Here is a 12,573-nt window from a genome sequence, read left to right as displayed (position 1 = left end):
CACCTAGTTTTCTTTACTAATGAAACAAATATTTTTGCAAGGACAATTTACTTCAACAATTGATTTTATCTACATCTGTTTTGTTTATCTTGGCTATAGTTTTAGTGAAACTTTTCACCGATACTCACAAAGCAGCCACCACACTTTCCCTGTGGCAATTTGAAGCCAAATGTTACTTACGAGTTTTGTAGCACAACCCATCTTAAAGTTCCTCCCTCTCAGTTGGGGGATCATCCCTCACCTCAGGTTAAGTCCTGATGAACAACTTGAAGAGCAACATGTCAAAACCTATCACTTGCCTGCTCCTATGGGTGGCTGAGTCATGGCCTCACTGGCAAAGCCTTCTTTACCAAGTCCAGGTCCTCATTAGTACTCTGGCTCCATGAACCAGCACGCTGGCAAGCTAGATACAACTAATAATATGGGTGTCTTTTATGACAGGATTAGAAAATCTTGACCTTCCAGGTGAAAGTTTCTGTGCTTTTACATGATTGTTTGGTAATGCTCTGTTGGATGTCCAAGATACCTCAAATAGTAGAGCTGAATGGAGCCACTAATATAATTGCTATCATTTAACTGATAACACTGACAGCTAGTGAGGTGGTGAAGCTATAGGGTAACAGGCTAGGTCTCCCAGCCCTGTTCATCTCATATCTTTATCTCTTTTCCATTTCCTTTGTAAATGTTTTATATATACTTAGATACACCAAACTACAACTTGATTTAATAGTCATTACCAAGTTAGACTTCATGTGACATGGAGTATCTATATGTGCTACTAAGTATACACACCCACGAAAAATGCTCATGTAAAATTTGCTTTCAGAATACTTTTTACTTTCAGCAAAAAACATTCTTACTTAAAAATAAGAAAGCATGGAAGTGATAGGAGACCAAAAAAATACTCTATGAGAGTAGAGTCTTATAAAACGTGCTAAACTGAACTGCTGGGTAAGCTTGCCTTACAGGCAGTCAAGGCTGTGAACTGCAAACATCCCGGCTTTTCTTGCCTCAAGCTGGTTATCTCATGTTGTCAATGCCATCTGGGTGCATCACAAATGTGGTAATTTTGTAATGAACGCATAACTATAATGTTATCAAGAAACAGAAGGACAGTAAAGAAAATAAATAAGGCCAGGTTTTAAAATAAAATGCACTTTACTCTTTCAAGTTGAGAAATTCAAATAAGTTACTCATATCTGACCTAAGTGATTGAACATGAAAGATTAAATAAATAAATGAGGTCATTCCCTAGTGATTTCAGCATGTACACAACACACACACAGACATAGGTATACGCATACAGATACACATGTTCATGTCGAGAGCCATCACTGCTAGAACAGAGATCCAACCATGTCAGGGACGCTATGTATTACAGCCAATGAGGGCAGCAGTGTTTTCTTTGGTAAGGTACATCTGTACTCTGCTCTTATTTACACCATTTTGTCTCTAGAATGCATTGTTGCACATATGTGTCCTTAGGGTTTTCTTTTTCTTTTAGGCTCAAATGGCTTACTTGGATCTGGTCCCTGATGTATCTTAGAATCTCACATACATAAGGCCAGTATTCTAGGACACTTCTAACTGCATTTTCTATTTTATTCAACAATATGCTAGAATTTGGGTAAACTATCAGCTGATGAGCAGGTTCTAAGTGAAAATTCAAAATCTAAATTATTCTTAAAATGGCACCACCTATTCTTTTCAGTTTCTCCGTAAGAAGGGCACATCTATAACTAATGAAGTTCTTGATGTGGCACTGTATTTTTTGGCCAGAATAATCAGTCTTATACAAAAAATATTTCTAACATAAAAATGTCACCACTTGCTTTACCATATTTGTGCCTTCACAGACATCTAAGACTCCTAGGCTACACTGAAAATCTGAATGTAGGTAAATATCTGACAAAGATAATGGAAGTAAAATCAGATTAGAGGGTCAGGCACATAGAAATACATCAGTCTTGGGGCCCAGTTTCCCCTTTTGTAAAGAGAAGACCGGGTTAGAATTTTTTTTTACTGCTACATATTTGTTGCCTTATATCTTTCATTGACCACAAAAACTAGCTTAGTTTCTTTTCTTTATTCTCTCTAAAACACAAGTAAAAAATACTGACTTCAACTATCTAGATAACTACCTAGATCTGAAATATAGCTAAGGTTGGCAGACACACCCTAAGGTGCCTTCTGGCTCTAAGAGTGAATGGCTGAGAATAGAGCATATTTGACTAAGTGTAGAGTAAGATGACAACTCCCAAAATTCAAAACAATGCCCAGGTCTATAAAAGGCCAGCTGTATTCTATCAATAAAAACTGTACTACAAGAAATTTGATCCCTAACCAAATATTAATGATACAATTAGAAGAGAGAGAGAAAAGGAAGAAAGGAAGGATAAAAGGGAGGGAAAGAGAGAGGGAGGGAGAAAGTAAATATTTAAGTCTGATTGAACTCTTTTCCCTCAGAAGAAAGAGGTGATGATTAATAAGTTAATAATTCCCCCATAAGTGAAACTTCTCTATTTTTAAAATATGTAAGGTGGAATTTTTTTAAATCTTAACTTATCAAAAGATATTGGTTTATTACCTTCAAAGTCCACATCTCCAACTAATTTTCTCTTTCCTGTCACTGGATCATGGATGTAGTTGATACCCACATCAATTACAGCAGCACCTTCTTTAACCATATCAGATGTAATCAACTTTGGAATACCTGAAAACAAAAAGAGTTGTTTGTCCTTCAGCATAACAAATGTTTATATATATGTTTTGGTAGGCTTATATATATATATATATATATATATATATATACACACACACACACACACGTGTGTGTGTGTGTGTGTGTAATACGTTGTTCCTTAAAAAACAGGCCATTGATCGTTTCTGATCTGAGAGAAGAACAAAGATGATTAAAGCAGCACATAAGGGCTTCTGAGGATGAAATCCTGCAGGAGCTACCCTCTCACCTCAGAAATCGCTCACCTGACATCACAGGGATACCTGCTTGAGCAGCATCCTTTTGCATGTCACATACTATGAATGGCATGGGGAGATTGCGGACATGAGACAGGCTCCTGCTGAGGTATGGTGGAGTGGAGCACAGTGAAAGCAACTTGGAAATTGGAAGGAGGGAAAGAAAGAAAGGGAGGAAGGGAGGGAGGAAGGGAGAGAGATAGAAAGGAAGGGAGGGGGAAATAAAAGAATGAGGATAATAATAATTCACATTCCCCAGGGTTGTTGTAAACAGTAAAATGCCATATTCATAATGGCATCTCATCAACTCCAAACATGAAGTTCTAAGTGCTATCTTGAGCTTTCTTTTTTATTTTTTCTTGGTTTCTTTGGATCACAATGTCTGTATATGATTCTGAAAGGTGTAAAGTATAGTAAGCTCTCCTCACTATTGATCTGTTCCAGTCTAAAAGATAGATCTACAGAGATCTTATGTCATCATCTATTTCCTGCAATTATTTTAAAATTTTGTTTCAAGTACAACAGTACCAGCTAAGATTAATGTTCCAGTTTCTTAAAAAATAACATTGAACAATCCAACCACAAATTTAGTAGATTAAAGCAACAATTTATTACTATGTCTTATGGTTCTGTGGGTTGACTGAGTTCATCTGGATATATCTGGCTTAGGATCTTTCATGTAATTGGAGTCAGATACTGTCTGAAGCTAGAGTCATCTATAGACATGACAGGCTAAAAGGACTCACTCACATGGTTGCAGCAGATGCTTGTGATTGGCTAGGAGCATAGTTAAGGCTGTCAATGGAACACATATGCATGAACTCTCCATGGGGCTTGGTTTCTCACAGCCTGGCAGCTGGTTTCCAAGAGCGAGTGTTCCAGGAGACAAGAAGTATTAGTTACCAGCCTCTTAATGCTTGGACTGGGAAACTAGCATAACGTCACTTCTGTCATATACTATTGGTCAAGAAGTAACACAGTCCACTGAGATCAGGAAGAGGAACAGAGACTCCACTTCTCAGTGGGAGGAGAATCAAAGACTCTGTGTTCATCTTTATTATTCTATCACAATGCTTCTGATGGACATGGTGTCTGGTAGGTTATTTGCTCACATTCGGATTCTAGATCTCTTGCAGGAAAAGCCTACCCACTGTGTTGTTAGAGACATTCTAGCACCTGTATTATCCATCTAAGCATTACAGATGGCTTAAATGTCACCTCGTAACATGATTTTTACTGCTAGCAAGAGTTTAAAGGCTATAAACAAATGGTCAATGTCAACATAGATGTAGCTATGGGATAGCTTCCTTAGTCTCATAGTGATGTAACAGAAGAGTCACCAATGTTTGAGATGTATTTTTCCCTTGCTTTCCTATCCTGTGAGATAGAACTTATCTTTTTTATTGGTTCTCACATAGGTACTATGCCTTGTTCCAAATAGTCATAAAATCCTGTTTCTTCTTGGTATCCAATAGAAAAAGAAGACATACATCGAGTATAGCTGCAGAAAAAAATTTCAAGATAAAAGTATTCATAAAATAGTTATTATTGTCCAGCCTCTATGCTAATGGCAAAGATCCCAATTTCCCTCTGATTATTATAACATCTCAGAGAATATTAAATAGCAATGAACAAATGGCAAAATTTTCAAAATAGAGGAAAGTGTGAGCTTGATTTTAATTCCCAGGAAAATTACGAAATGGAAAAAAAACTTTAAATGTTTATCTTTTTTGGATAGTGATGCTTTATATGTCCACTGTAGAAAATTTGGAAAATATATAAAAATTTAATATGAAAATAAAAATCACTATTATCTTACTATCCAAAGAAAATAAGTATTCGTATTTTTAGTATATTCCTTTCTAGGATTTCAAAATATTTATATATTAAATATAAAATATGAAACTTGCATTTCCTTAATGTTGTGTCTCACTATGTATCTCATCACTCTGTTATTAAATTAAAATGTGAGCATTTTCCCATTTCATTTTATTTGAAAATTAGAAGTTATATGAACGAATTCATTATATGGATTACCATAAAAATGCATTCATTCCTGCAGTGTTTCTAATATTTTGCTATTATAAATAATGCAGTGATGGTCATTTATGTTCAGAAAACGATGGGTAATTTCTTAATTACAGCATCAAATTTTAGAAAACTTTTCACTGAACTCTTATGAATGGAAAAATATAGGTTAGATGAAAGCATCTATTGGTAGAATCATAGATAGTTAAATAACATATTACGAAACTGTTGACCAATGCATTTGTAAGGTCTATTGAGATCTTCTGTGAAAAGTATTTGTCAATACCATGTTCAAGTTTTTAATAAATAATTTGGAATAACACATTGGCATTGTGATGGTTTTATCTTTGTTCTCCTCCAGATCCATTTTCACCTTTTTTCTGCTTTACTCTAGGCCAGCGGTGGGACTGATCCTTACAAGGGTCTTGTGTGCTTCTTGTCTCCCTTGGAACCACATCATGGCCATGAGAACAAACTCAAGCTAGTCTGCTGAAGGATACAAGTACCGTAGAGGAAAGCTGAGTCACTTTAGCTGAGGCCATAATAGACTGATCAGTTCCCTGCCAACAACCAGTAATGGCAGATGCTTGATCTGGCCCCAGAAAGATCGTCAGAAATGAGTGAGTCAAGGTTACCATAACTGATCAGCTGAACCATGGACTCAAGAAAAAAATTTTTTAAAGGTGGTGTCTAAGTGACTTTTTTTTTTTTTTTTTAACATACCAGTAGCTACATAGCCCATATTTGCAAATGACACAAAATTGGACAGAATGGCTACTGGGTTGTAATTTTGGAATGATGGATTATAAGTATCAAGAATAATCTGAATGGGAACAAATGTACAATTCTCATGAAGTGCTGTACTTGATTAAAAACTCAATATAAAACTAAGATGGTCTCCAGATACAAGGATGTAATATTTTCCAAAATATTTTTAGCAAACTCTCTGGAATAGTTGGTTGTACTTCAGAGGCTGGTGTAGGGAAGAATGATTAGAACCAGTCTAGAAATCATGTCAAATTCTTATCACTTGCTATCATACTAGCTGGTTCAATTATTACTGATCTGCAATAAGATAAAATCTTGTGCCACAATATAAAGCAACTATCTCAGTAAACATAGTTTAATTCAGCTAACTTTATTATTACTTTTCGTAGGAAGAATTTTTCAATGAAATAAGTGGTGTGTTGATTTATAGTTTGGTGCAAGCTCCCTATCTTCTTGCAGACCTATAACATATAGTGTGCAGAGGGTAAGAAATAGTCACAGACCATCACCAGTGCACTGACCACACAGTGAAAACCTCTGCACTAGAGGAATGGTTAAATGAACTTAGGCTACCTATCTCAGAAACAAACAAACAAACAAATGCATACACCTAAAAACAAAACAAGAAAACCCCAATAACTACAGTAGTTTCTTCAATATGTTAAAAACTGCAAATCAGGAAGATTTTACTCTATATTGTTTCAGAGAGAAGAAAGGAAAAAACACAAAGGGAGGGAGTATCTTTTAGCTCAGTAAAAGAATATTCTAAGGATAATATACCACAAAGAGAAACTGTATAGTGTCCTTATTTCTTACTAGCAGTATTCAAAATAAAGAAGGGATTGAACTGGGAAAGTTAGTTGTAGGAAGACAAGTCCCCAGATTACCTTGGCTGCCCCAGCTCTTTCCCCTGCCACTTAACAGAGACTTTCTCTTTATCCCATTCTAGTTCTAGAATGGGGCATCTTGAGATAAAGTGTTGGGTACAATCTAGGCTATGTCCTCCTCCCTCCTAGAATGGGATGTTCCCCAGTGCTTGAGCTCAGCAATTCAAGTGGTGTCTAGGGTGTATTGAGTTCCCTCAGCTGTGTCACAATGGGGCAAGCACTGATGACACTCCATTCGCCCTGGGCAGTTTCCTGAGCCTTGAGCCTTGGGAAGCTGGCTCACCAAGGATTTTAGGCTTCTGTTTATTCTTGCTGCATATCTGCATTGGCTGATTTGTGTGAGTGTTCTGTCTCACCATTCTTATGCAAGCGATAGAGGTACTGGGACCCCTTTTGCTCCTCCATGCTGTCGTCATGGTGTTGGGACTACGGAAGCATCTAGGTCTTCTCTAAGCTTCTGTCAGACTTACAAACTTCTGTATTAGTTATGCCTTTCAATTCTATGATTTAACATTCTCCTTTGTCCTTTCAGATTTAAAACAAGAAAAACTTCTTCTTTCTTTTTCCAAGTAATTCATCTCTGAAGTTGTGTTGACCTTTGACTCTATCATTCATTCTACTTAAGAAGATAGAGAAATTATATAAATTATATTTAATGGTTGGAATTATGACAAACATTCAAAATCTCTATTTTAGTTAGGCTAAATACACTAAGTAGTCCACTTACATTGCTGTCTTATAGAGGCAAATGATTGGAAGCACATAGTTGCTCAATCAGTGTATTTTTATAGATATTGAAAAGAAATTTCTAAGACTTGATGTGTTTAATTCCCCACATATACAAATGCAATATAAATTCTCATCATGTGATAACATAGAATTAAAATCTATTTAAATATTAGATAAATAAAAGACATATATCATTAGGATGCACAGTCAGGATATTTTTCTTTTTGTTAGAGTTGAAAATGAATAATTTCAAGTGAATGATTCCTATGAGTTTATTTTTTTTGTTGTTGCTGTCATAATTCCATGGGAACCAATCCTTAATTTTTATATATAATTTGAGGGCTCAAGCATTATATGTGAGAACCAAAACCATCTACGCTCACATAGCTTATATATTATAAGCTGTAATATTAACATTATTTTATTATTCAGCTGTCTTCATCTACATAACTTTCTTACTCCAGGAAAGTCTTGCTCAGAAAGATGAAACGTGAAAGTGCTTTTGTCTCAAGAACTTATGAAAAACTCATTTAATGAATATTAAACCTTTTGATTTTTCAGTAGGTAGCATCAAATAGCTGATTCTGTAGGATATTTTGAAACGCTTGCTTCAAAATCCTCTCTTTGTATCCACCAATCCTAAACTTTCATATTATAATCATCCAATTCTAAGCAAACCTCCATAAGGCATGTTAAAAGACTTGCCTTGCAATACAACTCAGAACACAGGTATGGACAGAGACTTATAATTAAATCACCAAAAGCAATTGCAACAAAAGCTAAAATCGACAAATGGGATCTAAAACTAAAGAGCTCCTGTACAACAAAAGAAACTACCATCAAAGTGAACAGGCAACCTACAGAATAGGAGAAAATTTTTGCAATCTACTATATGACAAAGGTCTAATATCCAGAATTTACAAGGAATTTAAAAAAAATTACAAGAAAAAAACAACCCCATCAAAAAGTAAGCAAAGGATATGAACAGGTGTTCCTCAAAAAAAGACATTTATATGTCCATCATCCACAGGAAAAAAAAGCTCAACATCACTGATCATTAGAGAAATGCAAATCAAAAGCACAGTGAGATACCATCTGACACCAGTCAGAAAGGCAATTACTAAAAAGTCAAGAAACAACATGCTGGTGAGACTGTGGAGAGATAGGAACCCTTTTACATTGTTAGTGGGAATATAAATTAGTTCAACCATTGTGCAAGACAGAGTGGTGATTCCTCGAGGATCCAGAACCAGAAATACCATTTGACCCAGCAATCCCATTACTGGATATATATCCAAAGTAGACTATAAAGACTATAAAGACACATGCACACGTATGTTTATTGCAGCACTACTTACAATAGCAAAGACTTGGAACCAACCCAAATGCCCATCAATGATAGACTGGATAAAGAAAATGTGGTACATATACACCATGGAATACTATGCAGCCACAAAAGGGAAGGAGATCATGTCCTCTGCAGGGACATGGATGAAGCTAGAAGCCATCATCCTCAGCAAACTAGCACAGGAACAGAAAATCAAACACTGCACGTTCTCATTCATAAGTGGGAGTTGAATAATGAGAACACATGGACACAGGGAGGGGAACAACAGACATTGGGGCCTGTTGGGGGTTGGGTAAGCATCAGGACAAATAGCTAACCTATGCAGGGCTTAAAACCTAGGTGATGGCTTGATAGGTGCAGCAAACCACCATGGCACACGGATACCTATGTAACAAATCTGCACATTCTGTACATGTATCCTGGAACTTAAAGTAGACAAATAAAAAAATAAAGACTTGCTTTGAAACAAACTCTAACATCTTATAAATACTTCAACTTTGCCCCCACACCCTAACATGTTACTAAGTTTAACTGGTTCTCCAGGAGAAAAAATATCTCTGATGTGTAGAATTTGATGATTTCTATAACATAAATAGTCCTACCATGGCTGACTTCAAGCTACTAATGTGAACTCACTGAACATGGATTGGGGAAGAGATGCTCAGAATCAATCTCACAGGCTGGTGGAGCAAGCTTCAGCATACTACTGCTACTAAGACTCTGTCAATGCAGTTCTCACCCATGCTACAGTAACCATAAACTAAGATTTGTCATATCATTGAATTGTTCGGGTAATATTTTTGAGGAACCAGCATTCAATAATCTTAAAGATCCACAAAGATCTAGTCAAAAACTTCTCTTGTATGTGATCCCAGACCTTGAGTCAAAAAGCATGAGTGCCTTGTGGTCTATTGAAATTCCTGCTAGGGTAAGGAGCTGTTGGTCTCTCTGACTGTTATGATGAGGTATGGCTCACATTGAGTCTGACCTCTTCCATATTTTGTTACATAAAGTTCCCCATGCACTGCATTTATTTTGTCTTCTATGAATAAAAAGTCCTTTTTAAGGAATCCTTTGATTGATCAGAGTTGAATAAGTTTTATCCTCGGTAGAAATCAGTTTTATTACTAACTACACTATATATCTCTATCCTTATCATTTTTTTGGTATCTCTATAAAAGCAAACTTCACAAAAAGGGAATGGGTGTAAACCAGACAAATACATCCTCAAACTGACCTTGACAGGCTGGGCATGGTGGCTTATGCCTGTAATCCCAGCACTTCGGGAGGCTGAAGGAGGTGTATCACTTAAGGTCAGGAGTTTGAGATCAGCCTGACCAACATGGTGATACCCCATCTCTACTTGAAAAAAAAAAAAATAGAAAAAAAAAAATCAAACTGATCTTGAGGACCGAGAAATTCAGAAAGCTCCTCTGAACTTTGCAAAACTCTGGAAAAACTTTGTCTCGGGTCACTTACCAAAATCTTGTAAGTGCTTTTCCCAGTGTGTCTTGTGAAATTTCTCCAAACCTTACTGTCTGTGAAAACTGCACATGTCTGAGGTTTGCAGCTGGAGAAGGCCCAGCCATCAGGCCACGTGGGGCTGAGGCAGGAGGTAGACAGCGGTATTTTCACCTGATGGTTCCTAGACTCTGCTGGACTTGGCTCAGTTTAAACCGAAGACCATTCCCCCTCTGACAGACTTTTGCTTTGCACATGTATTTATGCCATAACCTGAATTCTTATATTTATTATCTTTCTAAATGGCTTGGTTTCACTAAAGATAATTTAGAATTATAATAGACATTTTCAAGGAGTTTTGGTATGAACAAAAGTGTTCATTTGAGAGATGCCTTAGAACATAAAGGAATAAAATTGTAAACATCCAATAATCTGCATTGTTAATGTGTTCGAGAAAGTATCCAAAATTATTCAGATGTCAAAATTGTTCCCTTAAAAGATTCCTTTATTGAGGCAAAAAAATAAAAGTGAAATACTTAATCTGTTTTAGATTCCTTCAAACTTCAGCAGAAACTTAATGACCTTTATCCTATTATTCTTCTTCTCCCAGCCTGTTTCTCCTTCTCCTTCGCCTTCTGGCTTGTTCCCCCTTTCTTCTGGCTGTCCAGAAACCCCTAAAGTGCATTACCTTATAAAGTTAAGCGCCTGTCAGAACAGAAAAAGAAAAAAACACTCTTATTGATAATTTCAAGACTTCATCTCATTCTGAGCTAAAAGCCACTATTAAAATGTACCCAAAGCCTCATCATGATAAAATTTGCAGAGACATCAGGAATAGTTTTAGGGATGTACAACCCATACTTCCCAAATCGATATCTATTACTTCATATGCTCAGATACAAAAGAACTGGATAAAAAAGGCATAACACAAAGATTCCTAATTGCATAAGAAATCAGAGGTATTTTGCAAGCTGTAGAATTTGAATGTCTTTTGGCTGTCCCTCAAATCATTCCTGTGAACATAGATTGGACTCTGATTCAGTCCTATAAACAAAGAAAGAATCAATTCATTAGGGAGTTCAAGGATAGGTTATTTGACACCTTTTGACAAAATTCAGAAGTAAACACTGATTCAGATGAAGCCTCGCTTTCTCTCATTTTCTTATGAATAACCTTAAGCCAGAAATAAAAGAATTAAAACATAAGAAAAAGCAGAAATGGGAAACAGCCTATTGCCAGATCTCTAGCATCCTCTTGAACATTTTGAAAGGGACTTGGCACAAAAATCAAATAAGACTTAAATCAAATTCAGGCCCCTACAGATAAAACAATCAGACATTAGCAATCATTAAACACCCCCTAAAGAGGGAATCACTCGGTAAAGACATTTACAGATACTGTAAACAGAAAGAACACTGACAAAAAAGTTAGTATATTAAAAATAAAGGGAAAAAATGAAAGATGTAAAAATGAAAGTGCTTTAAAGGAAATCAAATGCCCAGTTTCTCATTTTACCCTGAAATTCACAAGGAGAAATTTCTTATAATATTAAAGAACAACATTTTGATTGATACAGGTACAACCATATTAGCCTTAAACTCTTCTATTCTTATTCAACATTCCCCTTGGAATAAACATACTATGCAGGTGGTGGGCATTTCTAATAATTCCTAAACATTCCTTATGTCCAGGCCTAGAACAGAAATACAGTCTTTCCTCCTCTGTGATTCCAAACCTGTTAATTTGATACTCTGAAAGTGGAGTTGCCAGATTAAATGATGTCCTGATTATCTCTTTCTTAAAATTCCTTAGGACGCCCTATTCATAGCTAGTTTGGATAAGGACGTAGACTTACTAATACCTTTGTATCCAAATCAAGCCCAAATTGAAGATATCAAAGAGATGCCAGAATTTTTGTGGGTAAAACTTTGATATTATCATCAACATTATTGGGACTACACCTATCCAGGTTCAGATTGACCTGTATCTGAACTTACATAATACCCTCTTAAAACCACTAGCTAATGATGAAAACTAACATTTATTTTTCTATTTTAAAAAAGAATACCTAAAAACCCCATTGTGTAGGGATACAGATTCATTCAGGACCTTAGATCCATAAATAGAATATTCATTCTTCATGGTAGCAGATTTGAATTCTATTTTATCTTTGTGTATCCTAAGGCTACATGTTTTACAGTTTTGGATCTGTATTTTGTTTTCTTTAGTGTCTCCTTAGATCAAAATAATCTATACTTATCTGCCTTCTTCTTGAAATATCCTATTATATACCTCCTGCTATTATGCCTTAGAGTTTACTAAAGCACCGTCGCACTTTTCACAAGTATTTAACCAGGACCTAAACAACTTGAAATT

The 12,573-nt window shown here is 36.0% G+C and overlaps 1 protein-coding gene across 1 annotated transcript in view; it reads right to left on the bottom strand.

Moving 5' to 3' along the window:
• Nucleotides 1–12,573, bottom strand: part of MTHFD2L (methylenetetrahydrofolate dehydrogenase (NADP+ dependent) 2-like) — a 138,947-nt gene that overhangs the window by 18,622 nt on the left and 107,752 nt on the right. The window contains exon 7 of the mRNA XM_011927166.1: nucleotides 2,588–2,713. Coding sequence (XP_011782556.1) covers nucleotides 2,588–2,713 — 126 coding nt within the window. The remainder of the gene's footprint in view (nucleotides 1–2,587; nucleotides 2,714–12,573) is intronic.

Source organism: Colobus angolensis, unplaced genomic scaffold (assembly GCF_000951035.1).
Source record: "Colobus angolensis palliatus isolate OR3802 unplaced genomic scaffold, Cang.pa_1.0 Scaffold70, whole genome shotgun sequence".
NCBI classification, from domain to species: Eukaryota; Metazoa; Chordata; class Mammalia; order Primates; family Cercopithecidae; genus Colobus; species Colobus angolensis.
Note: the sequence above shows the minus strand (reverse complement) of the source record. Positions and strands in the feature narration are given on the sequence as shown.